Source organism: Colossoma macropomum, unplaced genomic scaffold (assembly GCF_904425465.1).
Source record: "Colossoma macropomum unplaced genomic scaffold, Colossoma_macropomum, whole genome shotgun sequence".
Taxonomy (NCBI): domain Eukaryota; kingdom Metazoa; phylum Chordata; class Actinopteri; order Characiformes; family Serrasalmidae; genus Colossoma; species Colossoma macropomum.
This window is the reverse complement of record NW_023494803.1, coordinates 13,728,624-13,745,533: the sequence shown is the minus strand read 5'-3', so window position 1 is coordinate 13,745,533 and position 16,910 is coordinate 13,728,624. Positions and strand designations below refer to the sequence as shown.

Here is a 16,910-nt window from a genome sequence, read left to right as displayed (position 1 = left end):
AATTCCTGTCTATGTGGGTCGAGTGTTGCCGTGGTGATGATCAGCAGTGAAGTTTTACTTTACTACCAACAGTAATCTGTCACTCTTTGTCTGAGTGATGATGAATCTTATCACTGACCTCTCAGCGTTACGTCATTATTACTGCACACCTGTTTACACACCGCAGTCTGTAACCACAGGAGACACACACACACACACACACACACACACACACACACAGGTGAGCAGACTTTGCTGAACTGCAGGTAAAACCCAAAGCCCTTATTCACACATTCACCTCAGTGCTTATTATTCTGTAACTACTATACAGTAACTACTGCTACAGACTCCGCCCACAAGTGTGTTCCTTTATAGCTGCTGTTGTGAAGTTGGCCAAGCTTTACAGAACACTGCTAACAATACCATTCAGCTTAATGAGAAACTGCAGAACAGACTCAGTTTATATCACAATACCTACATTTAGAGTCAGTTATTCATTCAACCTAATGAGAAACTGTAGAACAGACTCAGTTTATATCACAATACCTACATTTAGAGTCAGTTATTCATTCAACCTAATGAGAAACTGTAGAACAGACTCAGTTTATATCACAATACCTACATTTAGAGTCAGTTATTCACTCAACCTAATGAGAAACTGTAGAACAGACTCAGTTTATATCGCAATACCTACATTTAGAGTCAGTTATTCATTCAGCCTAATGAGAAACTGTAGAACAGACTCGGTTTATATCACAATACCTACATTTAGAGTCAGTTATTCATTCAACCTAATGAGAAACCGTAGAACAGACTCGGTTTATATCACAATACCTACATTTAGAGTCAGTTATTCATTCAACCTAATGAGAAACCGTAGAACAGACTCGGTTTATATCACAATACCTACATTTAGAGTCAGTTATTCATTCAACCTAATGAGAAACCGTAGAACAGACTCGGTTTATATCACAATACCTACATTTAGAGTCAGTTATTCATTCAACCTAATGAGAAACCGTAGAACAGACTCGGTTTATATCACAATACCTACATTTAGAGTCAGTTATTCATTCAACCTAATGAGAAACCGTAGAACAGACTCGGTTTATATCACAATACCTACATTTAGAGTCAGTTATTCATTCAACCTAATGAGAAACCGTAGAACAGACTCGGTTTATATCACAATACCTACATTTAGAGTCAGTTATTCATTCAACCTAATGAGAAACCGTAGAACAGACTCGGTTTATATCACAATACCTACATTTAGAGTCAGTTATTCATTCAACCTAATGAGAAACCGTAGAACAGACTCAGTTTATATCACAATACCTACATTTAGAACCAGTTATTCATTCAACCTAATGAGAAACTGTAGGTATGTTTAATGCTGTAGTGAGAACAGAGTGTATCTAACACACACACACACACACAAAACCATGGAGAGAGGAGAAGAAAGAGAGGAAGGACTCTACACAGGAAACGACAAGCTGAACATTACGGTCTGGGTTTGTGTTTCTTGGAAAAAAGGGAAAAAAATCTGCAACTACAGAATCAATTTACTCTCGTTCTCTCTCTCTTTCTTTCTCTCTTTCTCTCTCTCTCTCTCTCTCTCTTTCTCTTTCTCTCTCTCTCTTCACTTGTGTCTCTGTCTCCTTTCTCTTTCCTCTTTCTCTTTACCTCTCTGCTTCTCTCTCTCTCTTTTGTCTCTTTTTCTCTGTTTCTCTATTTTGCATTTCTTTCTCTTTCCTCCCCTCCCTCTCTCTCCCTTTCTCTTTCTTCACCTCTCTCTTCTTCAGTCTTTCTTTTTTAGTATCTCTTTTTCTTTTCTGTCTTTCTCTTCATGTCTTTCTTTCTCTCTCTCCCTTTCTCTTTTCCCTTTCTCTTTCTTCTCTTTTTCTTCACCCCCCCCCTCTCTCTCTCTCGGAGGTGTAGTAGATTGTGGTTGGCTGTTGAGGGTTTTATTACAGTAACGTTTGTACAGAATAAAGACCTTCAGAACACACACACACACTGCACTTGACATCAGTGTGTGTGTGTGTGTGTGGTGAGGCAGTAATGATATGGTGTATGATTGGAGAGAGAGGAGGATGGAAAGAGAGAAAATTCAGGAATATCGTTTTAAAGCGATAGTTCACCCCTCCCCCCTTTTACTCACAGCCCAGTCGATCAGGCATGTTTGGTTTCTAAAGTTGTCTTCTTTAGCTTGTAATGTAGCTAACAAGTAGTAAAAGCTTATACCCACCAATTAGCACGATGCTAACTGCATGTCTCAATCATCACACTGTACTCAGGACTGTGACAGGTTTTTAAAAAGTCATTAAAATGAGTTACTGATATGCATTTTAGTATCTGCATACATGTTTGCGTTTAAATCATTTAGAGCATTTCGTATCTTAAACATAGTGAGAGTTATCAAAGCTTTTATTTGCCTGTTTCAGTTTTTAAACTGTGCTGGTCGGGTTGCTCCATCTGACTGACTTTTCAGACTAATTTCAGCTTAAACAGGCATCTACTTAGACACCCGTAGAAACCTTTGGCTTTGAATACTTAATTTCTTTCAATAAATAAACATTATTATAATTATTCCATATTTTCATGTTTCTCCTGAGGTCAGACCACCTGACATGGTAAACTCAAACATCACACATTTTCTCAATTTGTGACCTTGACATTGCACCAGAGCAAGTTTATGAGGAGCCTGGCCACTTCCTGTTTCCCCCGTTATATCAAAAAACAGGACTGCAAAATAACAGAGGGCGCCGATGAGCAAGTCCTCAGTGAATGGGGGTGACTGGAGCTAAATGACTAAAAACAAAAAGTTAAAATAGTTTCTAATCACTTACACAGAAGTTTGCTTTAATTTTGGAAAGCAGAAGAATGTATTTCACTTTTCAAAAGAAAAGAAACATACAGATGAGTTTTCCTTTTTCTACAGCAAACAGGTTTTGGGCAGCAGGACGCTAACATTACTGCTACTGAGTGCTGATTGGTTAGCATTACTGTTACTGAGTGCTGATTGGTTAGCATTACTGCTACTGAGTGCTGATTGATTGGTGAGCGGAGCAGCTCATTGGCTGTTCGTGCTCAATGAACGTCATGAACGTACATGAGGCGCCTTTTTAAAGTCGAGTTTCGAGTTCAAAAGCTCTTAAAAATATTACAGCGGTGTTAAAAGGTTTTGTGCTGTTCTGTGTTCAGGAAATTAATGTATTCTTTTACATTAAATGTTTGAGCATTTATGAACTATGATGTTACTCAAATGCTCCATATTAACCTGTTCATTTTGCACTCGCTCAGGAGCGCCCTCTAATGTTTTAGAAAACCTGAAGACATTAGAGTGTTAATTCTCCCCTCTACAAGTTCTCTGGTTGCACCATGAAGGTCACTTGGCGTCTTCTTTTTGATGCAGTACCCTGGCCCCTCTTTCGTAATACGTGACCTTGACATTGCACCAGAGCAAGTTTATGAGGAGCCTGGCCACTTCCTGTTTCCTCCGTTATATCAAAAACAGGACTGCAAAACAGCAGAGGGCGCCGACGAGCGAGTCCTCAGTGAATGGGGTTGAATGGAGCTAAATGGCTAAAAACGAAAAGTTAAAATAGTTTCTAATCACTCGCCCAGAACTTTTTTATTTTAAAGTTTTCAAACAATAAAATCGGGCCAAACTATTTTATTTAGAATTTTACCAAAAAAAGTACATTTTTTTATATGGTAGGATGGTTGCACCACCTGACATTTATAGACTTTTGGAGGCAAAAAGAAACTAAAATGAATTTCATATGGATGAACTGAGAATTGTTTCATATAAAAGAGGTATTGTTGAATAATTTGATATATATCCCATGTGTGTATTCAGTTCCTATTTTGGAAAATAAGGGACTTGGACACAAAAAATGCACATAGTGTCAGTTACTCACACTATATGTTTCTGTAATCTCTGTCTTTGTATAGATAGTGTTGCTTGTTTTATGAGCTTTTGGGCCACAAGCAGTCTGAGTTGTTCTTCACCACCTCAGCACATTTGTTTGGACTGCAGCCATGACGACACAGCCTGACTTTTAACACATCCGTACAGCACAAATCACGCTGACTCCGAAAAAAAAAGTGTACGCAGTGTCGCAGTCTGTGCGTGAGCAGACTTTCAGAGAGCCTGTGAAAATGAGTGTGAGAAAGGGTGTGTGTGTGTGTGCGTGTGTGTACAGTGGGGTGTGCCCTTCCTCATTGTGAGTGATCAGTCATGTGTGTGTGTGTGAGTGTGTGTCTGTGGTGCGTGCGTCTCCATTCCTCACTAATGAAGATCCAGCAGTGCACTCATTACCTCCAGTGTGTGTGTGTGTGTGTGTGTGTGTGTGTGTGTGTGTGTGTGTGTGCGTCTGTGTGTATGTCAGAGATTGGGACTTGAATTGCGTGTTAGCAGAATGAATCACGACTCAGATTCATCCATAAATGACTCACAAATCAACTCATACTGCAGAGACTCAAGAATCAACTCAGACTCGCACTCCCAGAGACTCGATTAGGACTCGCACTCCCAGAGACTCGATTAGGACTCGCACTCCCAGAGACTCAGTTAGGACTCACACACCCAGAGACTCGGTTAGGACTCGCACACCCAGAGACTCGGTTAGGACTCACACCTCTGAGACTCGATTAGGACTTGCACACCCAGAGACTCGATTAGGACTCGCAACACCCAGAGACTCGGTTAGGACTCGCACACCCAGAGACTCGGTTAGGACTCGCACACCCAGAGACTCGATTAGGACTCGCACACCCAGAGACTCGGTTAGGACTCGAACCTCAGAGACTCGAGATCCGACTTAAACTTGTAACTCAGCTCAGACTCAACTCAGACTCGTACCTCAGCATGAATTGAAATTATTTAAAGATCTTTAGTTTGAAACCCAGGAAAAATATTGCAAAATATTAATGGTTCAGTTTGATTCGGTTTCAATTGTGAGTCAGCTGATTTATTTAAAAAATTGAGTTTTAAAAAAATTGAGTTTTGCCAGCGCGTGTGATTAGTCTTTGAAAGATTATTAGTGAATTTTATTAAAGGTTTTACGCCTATGACATGTATATAAAGGAATCATAGATGCTACAGGAAAGTTTGATGCAGTTGTGAATCAGTTTATCGGGCTCTGTTTCCCTGCCAGCTCAGCTTTAGCATGCTTGGCTAGCTGTGAGAGGCTCTGCCTGCTGCTGTGTGGAGTTTGTGTAAAGCTGCAGTTCACTAATCTGCTCTCCAGCCTTCAGCCTGATGACATAATAACACTAAACCTCCATCCATCACTGCTGCACTGCACACATCACACACCGCTACATCACATTCAGCCTGGATTACCAGAGAGAGAGAGACAGAGAGAGAGAGACAGAGAGAGAGAGACAGAGAGAGAGCACAGCAGAGGACTGTTCTGCAAGAGGGCGTGGCTAAACTGCCGTAGGCTCAATGGGCGTGGCTAAACTGCTGTTGGCTAAATGAGTGGGGATGAACTGGTGTAGGCTAAATGGGTGGGACTAAACAGCTGTAGGACAAATGGGCGGGGCTGAACAGCTGTAGGCTGAATGGGCGGGGCTAAACTGCTGTAGGCTAAATGGGCGGACAAATGTGTTTGTAGTTGTGACATCACAACCATGATAAATTCAAAGTGGGCTGTTTTTATTTTAGTTTAAATATATGAACTGGAAAGTGAAGAGTAATAAAAGCTGATTTTCTTTGCCAAAAAAGAACTCCTTGTTGTGATGTCACTCATCAGCACTCTAATCTTTCAGGTATTAAATGCACCTTTTGACCAAAAGAGTTTCAGTAAGAGCTTTTTGCAGGAGTTTGGGAAAAAAAACGGTCAAATCGTAAATTAAAACCTGCTGTTCATGCCAAGAAGATACTCTGATGACGATGAAGCTGAGTAATGATTAGTGATGAATGGTGAGTGATGAAACGCTAATAGTGGTAATTGATGAACAGTGATGAATAGTGGAAATTAGTGAACAATGATGAATAGTGGCAATTGGTGAATAGTGATGAAAAGTGAAAAACAGTTCTGAACAGTCGTGAATAGTGATACACACTGGTGAATAGTTATTAATATTGAGGAATAGTGGTAATTGGTGAATTGTGATGTATACTGGTGATTAGTGATATAGTGATGAACAGTGGTGAACAATAGTGAATAGCAATGAACACCTAGTGAACAGTGGTGATCAGTGATGGATTGTGGTAATTGGTGAATAGCGATGAACAGTGGTGAACAATAGTGAATAGCAATGAACACTGGTGAATAGTGATTAATAGTGACGAATAGTGGTAATTAGTGACATAGTGGTGAACAGTGGTGATTCATCACATATAGTGATGCATAGTGATTAACAGTGGTGAACAATAGTGAATAGCGGTGAACAGTGGTGATCAGTGATGAATTGTGGTAATTGGTGAAGTGATGAACAGTGGTGAACAATGGTGAACAGTGGTGATCAGTGATGAATTGTGGTAATTGGTGAAGTGATGAACAGTGATGAATAGTGATGAACAGTGGTGAACAATGGTGGATGGCACAGAGCTGTTTTATGGTAACATACAGTGAAAAGTCAAACACTCCTTTTAAAGGAAGAAGCACAGTGTCCCCAAACTTTTGCCAGGCGGTGTGGTCTGAGTTCTGGGCTATTTTTGAAGGACCTCCTCTGCTGTGATTATAAGTTTGCAGTGTTTTTCCTGGATGTCTCTGTGGCCTGCAGGCCCTCCTCTGACTGCTAAACTGTTAGCATTATGAAAGCATTAGCGCTAAATTCCTTCATTCCACATTCAGAGCCGCAGGCAGCCGCTAGCGCTCCTTCTGCTAATGTTGTTTTCTGGGCTGCCAGTTCGGAGCACATGCTGGCTGTAATTGTGACTACTTACTTCCCAGATTCCTTTCAGGGATGAACAGATGGAGTTTAGTCCTGTCAGCATTAACCATTAACCCCTTAATGTCCATGTCGCATATGTGTTCTGTGTGTCCTCTAAAGATATTTATCAAATTTATTAAACTGTACAACTAAAAGTTAGTATTTATGAGTTTGTTTATTGTTACATTCAGTCTTTCTGTCACATGGGACTAATTTTTAACCCCTTGAACCCTACGTTTATTATTTTTATCGTAAAATATGATAATGTAAGATTCAGTATGAATACAGAATGAATAATAAAGATTTATTAGTCATTATTTATTCAATAAGTGACCTTAAAAATGTAAGTTGGGTAGTTGAGAGTGTGGAGGTAAAGTGTGGGCACATATACGGGCTCTGTTCAAACTGCATATTTCGTTGTTTTGTGTTGTTGAACTAATGTTAACTTTACTTTCTTGATAATTTAGCAGTGATGAGTTGCCAGTTTGTATTGTATGATATGTATATTTCAGTGTGAATGGCTGTGCTGGTAGGCGGAGTTTGCGGTGGAGCGGCGAGTGCGCTGCTCCCCCTACTGACCAAACGTTATAATGTTGAAATTACAGCCGCTGGAAAGAATAAAATGTGAAATAAACAAAATGTACTTGTGTTTTTAAGACAGTAGAATAATGTGATTGTGATTATCACATTTTTGTTATTATTATTTTTCTAAATACCGAAACACTATTGTGTGTGACACTTGCTGTGTTGTGTAATATTGTTAGTATTATTATTTTTTTATGTTTATTCTCATTATTGGTGTCAGCTGATATTGTAGTTTTGGTTAGTTAACCTCAAATCAAGCATCAATTTCAAGTTGTTAAACTATTTCACTAAAATTTTTTGCACTCCTACCAGACATGAGTTTGATCATGCAGATGTGCTGAGGATGAAAGTGATGAATAAACAAAATTATGGGTGATGTTTTGCTAGATTTATGATCAGATTTGTCCGTATGCAACTTTGATTAATTGGAGCCAAGGTAGTATAAAAGGATGTGGATGTTGACTGATGACATGAAAATGATTTATGATTAATATTTTTGTGGTTGCTGAAATGGACAGAGTCGAAAAAGAGAGAATGGACAGTCTGGATCAATAAGAGATTATTGTGCAGCGCTCTGCCCGTGTTGCCATTATCATTCATGACACTGAGGCAGTCGGGGAAAGAGAGAGAGAGGGATACAGGGCAAGAGAGGGGGAGGGAGAGAGGAAATCAGGCTCTAAATCTTTCATGAGCGTGAAACGGCAGTAATCCATAAGACACAAACTGTCTGCTCCGCCATGTTCGTTCAGCTCTCCGTTTACGACTGTACAGCCCTCTGTTTTGGCCTGCACACTCTAAATATCCCCAACAACTTTCCTCCTTTTATTTTATCAGATTTTCAGCAGAGGCCTTTGTGTAATAAATGTGTCGTAATTAACCTTTGCCTCAAAAACCAAAATAACATTTGCGGTGGTTAAAAACGACATTACAGAGTTGCAAATTTAGCACCAAAAGCATATCCATGAAGCGCACAGTGCTTTTATTTCCAGCTCTCTATGTATAGCGAAGCGTTGCTGAGGCCCAGAATGGTTCTAATAGCGTTCTAAATCAGGTTCTGAGTTCTAATGGTGCTAAACGGAAGCCCTTGTTGTGGCCGTTGCTATAGAGGCAGCCGTGCAGCGGGAGGCCTGTGTCATTGAGATGTGCTGATGCAGGTAAAAATGCTGGCAGGAAATCGATGGTGTTTTATTGAAGGCGTTGGGGGGTGGGGGTGGGGGGTGGTTTAGTGACTCTGGGACACCCCTGCGCTCCTTTCTCCCTTTTCCTTTAACTTCCCTTCTGCTTCCAAAAGCAGCTTTCAGCGACTCAGACCTGAAATGAGGCCTAGTCCATGTGTGTGTGGTGGGTCAGTGTTGGGGTGGGTGGTCGTTAAACATTCATAGAAGATAGAATCGTTTGAAATACTCTGATTATTCAAATTACAGCCATCTCCAAACCTGATTTTCTGCCTTTGAGCAGGTACATGCACAACTGGACCCCTGAGGGGGTGTTTTATAATTGTAGTAGTAATAATAATAATATTAATACCTTTAAATTCCCTCTGCCAGTCTTCAAGATCCATTTCACAGAATAAAGCCTGTGGGTTGGCTCTGGTTCTATGAGCTATGTCACTCTTGGGTGCTCCCTCTCGCACAGTACCGACCTCTTGTTGGGATTTGACCTCAGTAACTCTGACCTGTTGCAGATGTACGCATCACCACAGCTTTCTTTTCAAGAAAATTTCACATTGTGGTTATTTTGAACAACACCCTAACATAATGTTGACTGTAGTGGGGACTGGTGAGGTGCTAAACTAGTGTTTTGTTCTTGTACAAAACTTGCCTTATAAATTGCCTTATAAACAAATATATATTTGTTGCCTTATAAATAACTGTGGTTAACGTTTTTTGTTCACTGTATGCAACTGTTACACTGGCCAAATGACCCGATTAGCTATCTTGCTTCCAAAATGTTGATACTTATAGAGTTGATACTTACAAACCGACAACAAAAACAGCTCAAGCTCAAATAAATGTTACTCATTGCCGCCCTCTACAGGCATTATTTACAAACATCAAATAAACAAACGTTACTCGCCAACGCCCTCTAAAGGTGTTATAGCACTGGTCAGAAGTTAGAACCTTTATTTCTTTAGTGTAATGGATGAAAACACACCCAATTCATTTGTTGTTTTTCGAGATGTAAACATATGATTGTGAAAACTAACAACTGTCAGCTCAAATCAGATAATTGCGTGATCAGGCTAGCGTTATAATTGTGACAGGCCTAGTATAGTGAGTGATGCCGGAGCCTTGTACGCTGCAGACTAAGGGTTAAATCTGTGGTCTGTTAATAACGTTATGTTTGTCTGCCTTGGGAAAAACTCTTAATACTATGTTTGGTTTTCTCTGAAACAGGATTACACAATCTCTCTTGATAACAGTGTCTACAGTATGCTATGGATTTATTTAATTCATGTTTATGTTTCCCTTTTTTTGTTTGAGCTCCCCCCAAAAAAATGTCTGAGCACGAGCCTACGTTTAGTACTTGCAGATACACTCACTGAGCACTTAACTTTGTTTCTACACTCATTGTCCATTTTAACAGCTCCACTGACCATATAGTTTCACTTTGTAGTTCTACAGTTACAGGCTGTAGTCCATCTGTTCCTCTGCATACTTTGTTACCCTGTTCTTTTGTGGTCAGGACCACCAGAGGACCCCCACAGAGAAGGGATTATTTGGGTGGTGGGTCATTCTCAGCACTTCAGTGATACTGACGTGGTGGTCATGTGTTAGTGTGTGTTGCGCTGGTGCGAATGGATCAGACACAGAGGAGCTGCTGGAGTTTTTAAACACTGTGTCCACTCACTGTCCACTCTATTAGACACTCCTACCTTGTCAGTTCACCTTGTAGATGTAAAGTCAGAGACGATAGCTCATCTGTTGCTGCACAGTTTGCGGTGGTCATCCTCTAGTCCTTCATTGGTGGTCACAGGACGCTGCCCACAAGACGCTGTTGGCTGGATGTTTTGGTTCTCAGTCCAGCAGTGACACTGAGATGTTTAAAAACTCCAGCAGCACTGCTGTGTCTGATCCACTCAGACCAGCGCAACACACACTAACACACCACCACCATGTCAGTGTCAATGCAGTGCTGAGAATGACCAACCACCCAAAAAATACCTGCTCTGTGGGGGGCCCTGTAGGGGTACCTGACCATTGAAGAACAGGGTAACAAAGTATGCAGAGAAACAGATGGACTACAGTCTGTAACTGTAGAACTACAAAGTGCTCCTATATGGGCAGTGGAGCTGATAAAATGGACAGTGAGTGTAGAAACAAGGAGGTGTTCCTAATAACTTGCTCAGTGTGTGCATGTTAAAATAATAGTGGTTTGCAGTGGAATTGAGTCTGTGTTTTTGCCATGAAAACTCTAAACATGAGTTTCTTTTGGAAGTGTTTCAGGGAGGGTGTGCTGTGCATTTGTTGTGAGTGTGTGCGGTCCACCTGAGATCCTGGTTTATATTACGCTAATTTTATTTGACTGTCCAGAACTACCACAGGCTTCAGTCTTCAGTCAGTCTCTCTCTTGCTTCTGCTCTCGCTTTCTTGTTCTTCACTAAAGAGATCTTTTTTTATAGGTACCCTTCAGTATTTCCTTTGTGTGTGCTAATTTTAATTCAGCACGTTTTATCTTAAAAATGTTCTGTGCTAACCTCTTTCAATTCTATTTTCTGTCTTGTAGGTGATCGAGAACCCCCCAGCTAACTTGCAGTAGAGGACAGCAGACAACACTGAAGTTGGAGGCTCCTTTGTAGGCTCTCAGAAGCCATCAGTACAACTCCACTACACAAATGTGCACTTTTCCAGACAGGCAGCTAATAAATCTTACCTTGGATTAGCTCCAAATATCATTATGACGGAAATCAAGGACACAACCAGCCGCCACTTGAGGCACAAGCTCCAGAGTCTGGGGCGGCGTCTGGATGAGCTTGAAGAGGCCACAAGTAAACTTCACAAGGCTGAGGACGAGCTTTTGGACCTCCAAGACAAGATCATTCAAGCTGAGGGCAGTAATTCCTCCTTGCTTGGGGATGTTGAGGCACTTCGGAAGAGAGTGCTCAAAATTGAGGGTAAGGATGAGGAGGTGAGAAAAGCAGAAGACCTTTGTCGTTTGGTAAAGGAGAAGCTGGAAGCAGAGGAGAACTTGACTAAGGAGCTTAAAGCAGAGATAGAGCGTCTTCAGCGCAGAATGACTGAACTTGAGAAGCTGGAAGAGGCGTTTGGGAAGAGCAAGTCCGACTGCACCCAGCTCTGTCTCAGCCTTAATGAGGAAAAGAACCTCACCAAGAAGCTTTCATCTGAACTGGAAGCACTGAAGGCCCGAGTGAAGGAGGTGGACTCCTCCGAGGCCCGTTTGAGCAGGGCAGAGCAGGCTCTAACTGCTGAGATGGAGAAACTGAAAGCCCTCACTCAGACGTTTGTGAACGAGCGCAAAAGACTCCTGGAAAAGCAAAGAGAGGATGAGAAAATCATTCTCAAACTGACTGAGAAACTTGAACGGCAGAAGAGCAAATTGGGTTCATCAGACCACAGTTTCAATGAGTCCCGAGATATCCGGATTGAAGATGACCTCTCAGCGGGACTGACTAGCAAGCTGGCAAGGAAGAAGAGTCTGGACTACCTTAAGCTGTCGGATGATGTTGGGTTGAGGAACAAATCAGAGAATGAGAAAAACAGCCTAGAGGGGCAGGAGGACAATAAGATCAAAGACCTTACACAGGAAATAGAGAAGCTGAAAAGCCGCCTCAAACAACTGGAGATAGTGGAGGAGGACCTGAAAATCTCAGAATCCAAGAATGCTGACCTGGCTGAAAAGTTTCAGCAGGAGAGAAGCCGTAGCCAAGCGCTGAATGACCAGCTTGAGCAGCTGAAGATGCAACTTTTCAGCAGCAGTAGTAATGGAAACCTTGCAGTTTCCAACACAGCGAAAGTCCTTGAGAATGGCAAGGCTGAGAACGAGGAGATCAATGTACGAGGTGGTTTCAGGCAGGAGAAGCCGAAGTACAGGAGTGCTGTCACTGAGCCAAGCACCTCAAAGAGCAAAGCCAGAGATACTTCTCCGCAGCAGCGAAAATTGAAGAGTAAAGACCTCAGCCATTCCGTGGAGAATTCCCCTAAGACTCCACGGCGGGCCTTAAGTCCTGCCCACAAGTTAAAGAAAGCTGGGTTGAAAACTGGGTCTTCAAATACTGCTGACAATGGATTAAAAGATAGTAAGGGCATTGAAGAGAAGTTTGGAAGTACCATTCAGGCCAGCTCTGTGAGTGATAACAAGAAAGTTTCCGTCCTCAGCCGTTATCCTCCTGCTGCCAATGACCAAAAGCCAGGGAAAGTGTCTGCCAAGCCTGCCGAAAGCGAAAGCAAGAAGAGTAGAGTTGAGAAATTCACCAGGTTGTATGCTGGGAGTGACAGTGAGTCAAACAATTCTGATATTGTTGTGAGTAGCTCAAATAAGAATGTTAGTGCTCCTCCACCTGAAAAGGACAGATCCCTCGAGCCTTTAGATCCTTCACAGGAGGCAACTGCTGTGTTGAGTTTGTCCCAGGCAAATGGATCTTACACTGCATACAGATCCCATGTAACCCCATCAGCTCCTAGTGATCATGGATCTGAGGGCCACTCCTCAGCCTCAGAATCAGAATCTACTGTTTCAAAGCGTTCAGTGAGCGACGCAGCTTCTGTAACGTCTGCTTTAAGCAGCAGAACAACCAGCTCTAAGTATCCCAGGTACTCACGACTGCAGGAATCGCATTCCGGTGGATCTTCAACAAGGAGCTCTTATGACGAAGAACAGCATAGGGCTCTAATGACGGAAGGTGGATCTCAGGAGACTGTTCAGGCTTCCTCCGGAATTGAGATCCAGCGGACCTGCAGCCCACGGGAGGCCCTGCGATCTAAGGCAGTTATCAAGCCAGCAATCGTAGAGTATGACCGCAAGGAGGTGATGATATCGGGAGGGAGCGCAGAACCGCTGTCCACCAATGGGAAACCCAAGATCTCCACCAAGATGACCAGCAGTATCACTTTCTACCCTAATGACCCGAGCTCTTCTCGGACCAGCAGTCGAAGCAGCAGTATCTCAAGTGACCCCTCATCCAAGGAGCGACACACCTCTACCAGCAATATTGTTATTGGGCCAAGCCCGGACCTCCGAGGTAGCATCTCCATCCCTTATGAAATATCCATTCCCAAGAGTGAGATCACTCTGCAGCCTGGTGAGGAAGACTGCGACAACTCAGATCCTCCCTGGTGTCTCAGAGATGGCTCGCGTGGAGACGACCATCCTGTCCCGAAGCAGCTTCAGTCTTCAGTCGCCAGAAATGGTGTCTGATGTCAACAGCACAGAGTCTGGGTTTGAAAGCAACAGTAGCAGCACCACCACAACAGTCACCAGCTGGAGAAGCCTCAGCAACAACCACTACTCGTCCCAGGACGACAGTGTACCAGAAATGAGGAATGTGACTGTAAGGAGTGCTTGGAGGAATCGAGGTGCAGCTTCTGTGGACGATCTTGGACGGGGACCAAGACGGGATGGTTCTGACGATGAATTGGAGTCTGCCACAACATGGAGAGCATACAGAGCTACCACGGTCCTGGATGCAGACGAATCCTCAGTATCCCCTAATGTCACCACACGAGGTGGAAAGCCAAGTCCAGCAGAGGTTTACATGCGCAAGATTAGCAGTGGAAATACATCTAAAGATGTTATAGAGCCTGTGCATAAGAGCAAGAGTGTTGTGTCACAACTAGATAGTGGCCTTCAGAGATGTATTCCTCATGAGCCCGTCACAGCACAGCAGCTGCAGCCAAGGAGCCGAAGACAACCTAACGTGAGTATTGCCTCTGTTGTTTACATATACTATGGCCTAGCTTTGGACATCTGTGGGTTAAGACTGCTTTTACGTAAGCAATTACTCTTTTGTAAAAAGTGTATTGGGATTTAGAGTTTTAATAACCATTGGCATTAAGTGCAGAAGTAATTTGACTGCGTTCAGCTCAGCCCCTTGCGGCAGCTAGCTTTCAAAGCAGATATGAATATAAATTCAGCTGCCTGACTGCCTTTTCTGATGTTTTTTATGAATATATAATTACTTACCATCAGGCAGTAATTGTCAGGAATGCTCTGCATTTTGAGTGTGAGGCCTTATGCATGTTTGAAAAGCTTACAAAGGCTCTCCTCAGTATAGAGCAACAATGCTAAGGCTGTTTCTTTGTGATTCTGATGTGATAATCATGAGCAAATAAAGTAGTTTTTACAATTGCTTAGCTTCTTTAGGGTTATACTGATTTATTTGTGGAGTGTAGGTTTTGATGGTTTGTTATATATAGAGTATATCTAAATAACGGATGTGCATTCTTCACCAATTTTGATATTCAATAAACTATAAGAGTTTTCCGTTAACTGTGAGGAATGAAAGAACAAGCTCGTCACCTAATATTAGCATATCATAATGCACAAATGTTAGCCAGTAAATTGGTACACGGTGCTAGCTGGCTAAAAAAATCATTAGCATGAACAAAATTGCAGGAGCTCACAAAGTGTACATATGAAAATGCTAGCAAAAGCTCTGACCACTGAAGAACAGGGTAAAAGGGGGCTAACAAAGTATGCAGAGAAACAGATGGACTACAGTCTGTAATTGTAGAACTACTAAGTGCATATATATATATATATATGTGTGTGTGTGTGTGTATATATATATGTGTATGTATGTGTGTGTATATATATGCTAATTACGCGATATCATACTGTGTTAAACAGTATTCTGTTTATAACAAGGCAAGGAATGTCCTGTTTTCTATCACATATGTTTCATTTGCTTGATGGGCTTTAGTTGACCTTACTGTCAATTAAAACGCTGATCAAACACTGATCAATACAGATCATTTTATATTCCATGTGTTTGACTGAGTCTGCTGAACAGGCACTTACAGCTGTATTGCTTTACCACCTGCATATAATACTTACATTTGCAGTTCTGGAACATTAGCACAAGCACATTTGGCACTATTGATGATATAAATAATCCCGTAGAGATGATGTTTGACACATTTTTTGTGAAGCTGTGTTTGTGTTGGAAGTTCTGCTCTCTCCAAGAGTGATAGTTCGTTTGGCGAAAGGTCTTTTAGTTTCTTTTCCGTATGCTGAAAGAGGAAAAATGCCGTAGTTCCTAGAGGGAATCCCAGTTATCTGTTTTTGTTATACCTGAGCGTGCTGTTTCATGCCGTTCGCTGTGAATTCAGTCGTCTGAGTGAGTTTTCGGGGGAGATTTATGAGGTTCACGTTGAAGACAGATCTTGAAGAAGAGCTTAGGCCAGAGGTTCAGTTGTGTTCCTGTGATGAAGTGAAGATTAACAATTGAAGGGAAAAGCGGATAACGGAAGAACAAGACGTGCATTTCTTCACTGTCAACAAAGCAAAGTTTAGCAGGGTCACTTTATTTTTTCGTAATTTTTTCTAGTTATTGTTAAGCTGTAGTATATAAACTTAATAGGGTGTCCTTTGTAAATCTGTGAATGCAATATGGCTGTAAAGGGTTACGAAGGGTCAGTTTAGGCCTAAAAGGAAGTGCTGCTATCATACGCAAACGTTTGAACACTCCTGAGTTTAAAATATTAAAAACAATAAACGATAAAATGTGCTGTGACTTTTGCACAGGCCACATTTCATGTTTATCCGCCCCCCCCCCACCAATGTGTTAAATTCAGTAAATAAACAGTAATTGTGTATTAAAGTGTGCAGAAGTGTGTCTCTGTAGAGGATGTATAATTATTATTTACATTCAGAAAATCAACAAAAACATGGAATTTGACAAACTTCTGCACACGACTATCTGATTTAAATAAATTTTAGGCAGTTGTAAGAACATGAACACAGGAGAATACCTAACCTTTAGGGCACGGAAGACTGAATAATACATTTCTTTGGAATTTCAGTTGGGGTTTTTACTTATTACACATGCAGCATGTTAAGGTCATTTGTACACTGAAATGTTTATGATGAGGCTCAGGTTATTACTCTCTACAGCTGTACAACAGCTTCAGAGGAGAAAGACAATATACAGAGCACTATGTATGAGGAATTATACTAAAATATTACTAAACTTCTGGTTAATCAATATGACTGTGTGCACTTACAGTATGAATATTGTGTAATATAAATAAAATATGCATGTTTACAGAGACAGATGTGAAGGACTGGAGTTCACATTACCACTGTAGTGAGAGTGGAGGACTACAACCACATAATAAGTGTGCACTTGTGCAGTGACAGTGTGTCTATAACCATGACATCTTCAGGTTTTGTACTTAAACTGTTAGAAAATATTTAGTATATTTTTTTTTTCATTAGTATTTAATATGATGCACATATTTGTGGCCTTTTTTGTTGTCAGTAGCATCACCAGTAGT

General features: G+C 41.5%; 1 protein-coding gene across 1 annotated transcript in view; it reads left to right on the top strand.

Annotated features, from left to right (window-relative positions):
• luzp1 (leucine zipper protein 1) overlaps positions 1-16,910 on the top strand; it is a 61,018-nt gene that overhangs the window by 30,433 nt on the left and 13,675 nt on the right. The window contains 2 exon segments of the mRNA XM_036593160.1: positions 11,182-13,746; positions 13,748-14,329. Coding sequence (XP_036449053.1) covers positions 11,353-13,746; positions 13,748-14,329 — 2,976 coding nt within the window. The 5' untranslated portion in view covers positions 11,182-11,352.